This window comes from Salarias fasciatus, chromosome 1 (assembly GCF_902148845.1).
Source record: "Salarias fasciatus chromosome 1, fSalaFa1.1, whole genome shotgun sequence".
Taxonomy (NCBI): domain Eukaryota; kingdom Metazoa; phylum Chordata; class Actinopteri; order Blenniiformes; family Blenniidae; genus Salarias; species Salarias fasciatus.
In genome coordinates, this window is record NC_043745.1 from 29375523 (window position 1) to 29379878 (window position 4356).

Below are 4356 nucleotides of genomic sequence, written 5' to 3' on the forward strand. Positions count from 1 at the left end.
TGTAGTTACGTTCAGTAATGATAATTTTATATCAGTTGTTTAGGAATCGTATAAGAACCCGTAGGTGGGCTAAGCACCACACGTAGTAGAACTGAATCGTATTAATTCATTCGGTTAAAATTGACAGAGCTGTTGCATTGAACAGGAGGATTCAGCCCTCTGTAACAGTTAAACGCAAAAAATAGTAAGCTTTTCGGCAGAGTAAGATATAAGGTGTCTTTTTTATTTGCAGTATTTAATATTGCGAATAGTTATGCCAGTACAATAATGTTGGACATGAAAGAAGTGATCACAGCACAGCACACATATCAACAGAAAAGCAAAAGTCTGAGGTGCCATGCCTAAAATGTTTTTATTGCCATTATATATGACAGTGCAAAGTTAGGCAACAAGATTCACACTCAAATGTTATGAAAAAGTAGCAGGTAGTGAAAGGAAATACATTTTATATGCATTTATGCTAAAATAAGCATTTTTTATTTCAAGTAAAGAATCCACAAAAAAATGTAATACATTTCACTGGAATATACTTTATTTCATATTAATATGACCAGACTCTTTATTACTGATGACATATCCAGAGATAATTTCATTATTCCTGTTGTGGATTAGTATTTGGAACAATCATTATTGCATGACAATTTACAAACAATTCGCCGTAACCTTTCTACAAAACTTCTATTTGCAGTATTTCATGAAAAAAATGAACAAACACTGAAGTTTGACTGTATGTGAACATTACTTCCAACAATAATGCAAGTATATGTATTCATGGTTTGCATGAAACAGGTTTTCACATCATCTCTACAAATCACATGACTTTGGCCTGTAAAAACTATTTCAGACTCAAGACCACAATCAAATCTTCATATTTGTGTGTAACGTAAGTCTTAATGATACGATGGTTTGATTTGATCTAAGCACAGCAGATATGGGCTGTTTGGAATTATGCAACTAAGCAGGAAAAAGAATATATTTTATCCTTTAGAGAGATCATTTAGCTAGCTAGGTTGATTTTGGAGGCGTTTGTCCTTAATTATTGTTTCCATCCCCCAGTATTATTTTGTCAGCAACAGAAGCAATTGATACCAAGACTCCAGCAGCAGCTCCAGACGCAGCTCCAGCAGCTCCAGCAGCAGCTCCAGCAGCAGCTCTAGCAGCAGCTCCGGCAACTCCAGCAACAGCTCCAGCAGCAGCACCAGCAACTCCAGCTACAGCTCCACCAACAGCTCCGAAAACATCAGATCCCGGAGAGTCTATGGAGAGAAGCAGATCGAAATAACTTCCTGTGCAGATGCATTCATTCGGAAGAATTTATGAAACAATGTTTTCTCCTACCATCCAGTAAGACTGAGAGGTGGACTTCGCATGTTGAAGTGCGGATTTTGTTCCATGACATGCAGTAGTACAAGCCTGATGTGTCATTGGAGATATCGTACAGAGACAGAACTCCTCCATCTGTAGGAGAAATAGACATGTGGATTTGCTGTCATGATATTTTTTTCCCTCCGATTTTACAGACAGTGCATTTTAGGGTTACTGCTCATTAAAAAATAAAATAAAATAAAATAAAATAAAATAAAATAAAATAAAATAAAGGTTAGATTAGGAATACAAATCTGTGAACCAAACTCTTGAAATGGACTCATTCATGGTTGCCTACCAAGATGTGACCAGATAGATTACTGGATATTATTTTGCATGGATACTCAATATACAAGTATTACTATTGTTACTTTGTTCAGTTCTGGCGTCTCAGTACTTACTTTGAGTTGTTGTGTGGGCCATGAAGCGACGCTTGGATCCTACGCTCTCGTGCCACCTCTCCCATCTGTACGAGGGTGGTGGAGAACCTTTCTCGGAGTGGCAGGTCAGATTGATGTTCTCACCCGACCTCACTGTTCCCTGGATCCCACAAACTGGTTTGGATACAGGCTCTAGAAAAAGAAGACACTGAGATATTTTCACTGACGTTTCACTGTAAAATTAAAGGTTAAGAACTTCTGGTCAAAATTTCTGAAGTGTGTGTGTGTGTGTGTGGTCTCAACCTGATATTATTTACACTCCCTCTCAAGAAGAGTCCCAAGGGAACCAATCACAGTTTTTGTATTGAATTACCATTGACAACCAAGCGAGTGGTGGCAGCTGACTTTCCTTCGTCGTCACCTGGGATCAGGACACGACACTCATATATCTTGTCGTCTGCTGATGTGACAGAGGACAGTCGTAGCATGGCCTTTCCCCTCAAGACATCCACATTCAGGAGAAATCTGCCTGCATACGCTGGTTTCACATCAGTGCGTTTCATTGGGTAGTAGTGGGTGATGATCAGGACCTGATAGAATAAAAATAATACCAATAATGATAGATAGATAGATAGATAGATAGATAGATAGATAGATAGATAGATAGATAGATAGATAGATAGGTAGATACTGACCTCCTGATCATCAGGTTGTGTACCCACAGCAGACCATGAGATGATTGCAAGTTGTGGAGTGATAGTGGACTGAAAGGTGCAGGTCAGCGTGGCACTGTCACCCTTCAGTACCTCGTAGTTTTCTTTACTGATGTGCACATTGATGGCACTTACACCTGACAGAACTGTGCAGATTAAAGAAAAACCACCCGATCATTCATTATGGCCTGAAGACAGAGTGGAATACAGTCTGGCCAAACTACTTTCAAATAGCAGAAACAGATCAGTTTAAATAATCCAATAATCCTCAACTGAGTTCTTAGTGTCAAGGAAAAGTAACAGAAGTCCTTTGAAATGTTGAACTTTATCACATGGATGGGAAAAAATGTGACTGGATCCACCAACAGTGTGCACACACATTATTTTATTCCTTTATTGAACACATAATGCTGTAATCTCAAGCTGAAACTTGTGTGGCAGTAACCTCAGCAGTGCTCCACATTATCTGTAATGGGTTTAGTCATGGGCTTTGAAAGAGACACTACAAAAGGTACATTTCCTTCTTTGGTAATTTTAAGTAAAAAGCAACAGAATCTTCTGTAGTAATAGATATTTTCCATTTTTTTATGTGCCGTGCTCACAAGTAGAAATGTTGTCCTGTTTCTATAATCACTTCAAGACTTTTGCTGGTGCTCAGTGCTTTCTTTGTGTATTGCGTTCTTGCAGTCTGCTCGGGTGGGGTGCCAGTTCAAAATGAAATTGTTTCCATCTGTGGACATGTAAATACATACACTGTGGACTGGTAAAGACTTACATTTGTTCACTGAGTAACACTGTCAAGTCCATTATAAATCAAAAATTCTGATGTTAGTTTTTTGGATATTTATTATGTGCAGAGAATTGCTCATATCAGCCATGCTTCTGATAAAAACTTAACTTTATTATTATTCGAATAGCACTAGACATCTCACTCCATTCAGATGTTCTTGAAATTATCGGCCGAAAAACTGCCTTTACTTTTTAAAGTATTTGTGACTGAGATGCAAAACAGCTCACAATTGATGACAAATTGAAGAGATGATCCATTCACACAACAAAATGCAGTCATGTATTGAACAGTCCCACATATTGTACATTTAGAAAATACTGTTTGGTATCTCCTTGTCTTTTACGTTTGTTAAATTAATGCAGGAACCTGGAAATTTAAGCCAATAACATACTTTTCAGGTCACTCTGCACAAATTCTGATTAAAAAACAGTATGTGTAATAAACAAAAAGTCATCATTAATCAGTCATAATATCAGAACCTTTAATGCTTGTTTAGTTTGAAACGAGTTTCTCTTTTGAGAAAAGCATTTTTTCAGTTTAACAAAAACTACATTGATTTACAATCCTTCAGAAATGAATCCTTGTTCCATTAAAAAAACATGGTTTGTTTTTCATTCTTCTTGATAATTGTCTCTTACCTGCCAGAAACACGGTGAAAATCCAAAGCTTCTGGTTCAAAAACATTTTTCCAAATACTGCAAATCAACTGCATAAACAGCTTCTGAGAAAAGTTGTTTTCCAGTCTTACCTCCAATAATCTCTGAACAGATGTGCTCCAGATGTGATAATGCCTCAATGTCTGCTTTCAAAATAAAATAAAACATCCACTGGCGGACTGCAACCCAGTTTTTTTGTTCATATCTGTACCTTCAGAATTGGGCATGACTTAAACACCTCTCACTACATTACAGGCATTTCTTTCTTTGTTTCACATGCACATTTTATCTATAGTCATATACCACAAATGACAAAACTGTATTTTTTCCCCAAAAAAGAGAACAGAAGTTTCTCAATATATAGGAGAGCAAGTTGTTAGTGGAAAATCTGTCCATTATGCAGAATGTAAAACAATAAATCAAACCATGTATTTCAATTCTAAAGAACACAC

The 4356-nt window shown here is 37.1% G+C and overlaps 1 protein-coding gene across 1 annotated transcript; it reads right to left on the reverse strand.

Moving 5' to 3' along the window:
- Positions 1-234: 234 nt before the first annotated feature.
- LOC115390874 (cell surface A33 antigen-like) lies at positions 235-4007 on the reverse strand. Its single transcript, XM_030094914.1, has 6 exons — positions 3887-4007; positions 2441-2604; positions 2119-2335; positions 1767-1937; positions 1339-1458; positions 235-1256 (listed from the first exon to the last, which is right to left on the reverse strand). The coding sequence occupies exons 1-6, from the start codon at positions 3930-3932 to the stop codon at positions 1033-1035; spliced, it is 942 nt and encodes a 313-aa protein (XP_029950774.1). The 5' UTR covers positions 3933-4007; the 3' UTR covers positions 235-1032.
- Between the last annotated feature and the right edge of the window lie 349 nt (positions 4008-4356).